The 953-nt window shown below is 36.5% G+C and overlaps 1 protein-coding gene across 1 annotated transcript in view; it reads right to left on the reverse strand.

Annotated features, from left to right (window-relative positions):
- LOC102677099 (CUGBP Elav-like family member 2) overlaps positions 1–953 on the reverse strand; it is a 197121-nt gene that overhangs the window by 6558 nt on the left and 189610 nt on the right. The window contains exons 15-16 of the mRNA XM_031509662.1: positions 754–953; positions 214–364 (exon numbers count right to left, since the gene is read on the reverse strand). The exon at positions 754–953 is cut by the window's right edge and continues 32 nt beyond it. Of these exons, the coding sequence (XP_031365522.1) occupies positions 237–364; positions 754–953 (328 nt within the window). The 3' untranslated portion in view covers positions 214–236. The remainder of the gene's footprint in view (positions 1–213; positions 365–753) is intronic.

The following is a 953-nucleotide window of genomic DNA, read 5'->3' on the forward strand; positions in this document are numbered from 1 at the left end:
AGAAACGATTTGTTTTGCAAGCAACGCCTGCTAAATACTTTGGTCGGATGAAGAGAGCTAATTCTATCTATCCAGACCGAAGAACATCAATGATGATCGACGTCGAGAGATATATTGAATGTGTAAACAATTTTTTTTTGTTGTTTTTTTTGATTAAGGACACCAAGGTCGTTGATTTCGAGCCGTGGTATCCGAGAAGTCCTTGGTATCTACCTACGAACGGTGGACGATGTCGGCTAGTAGGGTTTCGATGCGTCCTTGGATCGTTTCAGTTGGACCTTCAGCCGCTTCATGCCGATCTGGAAGCCGTTCATCGCTTGGATTGCTGCTTGTGCGCTCGCCACGTTGTCATACGACACGAAGCCTGTAAATTATTCGTATTTTGAAAGGTATTAACTTAAACGCGAATTTAAACATTTCGTTTATTTATTATATAAATGATAAGTATAAATCATTTTCATCATTTTTTTTTTTTTTTACTTTTACTTTTAAATAACTTGTATCACTTGTATAAATGTGATGCTTTAATTCTATGAGATTCATAGTATTGACTATTATGTTAGGGATCACTAGATCTAGTGATATTTTATTTTTCAGATAAAATTGCCCAAATTTTTCTTTCGCAAATTTCGTATATAAATAGAAACATAAATCGTATGGTCGATACATATGTTACTAATCACAATTCAAATATTTGATACAAATAAAAGCACGTTAAACGAATAATACATCGAATATTGAATATTGTCTTACCAAAACATTTACTCAATTGCGTCTGCTTATCGATGAAAACCTTCGCCGAGATGACATTTCCAAATGGCAGAAACGTTGAGACAAGGTCAGTATCGCTGAACTCCTGCGGTAGATGATAGATAAATAAATTGCAACCCTCTGGACCCTCTATCTGCTTATCCGTGTTAGTGAATTTCGCCTTTTGAGCCGCCGCCGCCGCC

This window comes from Apis dorsata, unplaced genomic scaffold (genome assembly GCF_000469605.1).
Source record: "Apis dorsata unplaced genomic scaffold, Apis dorsata 1.3 scaffold_168, whole genome shotgun sequence".
Lineage (NCBI taxonomy): Eukaryota > Metazoa > Arthropoda > Insecta > Hymenoptera > Apidae > Apis > Apis dorsata.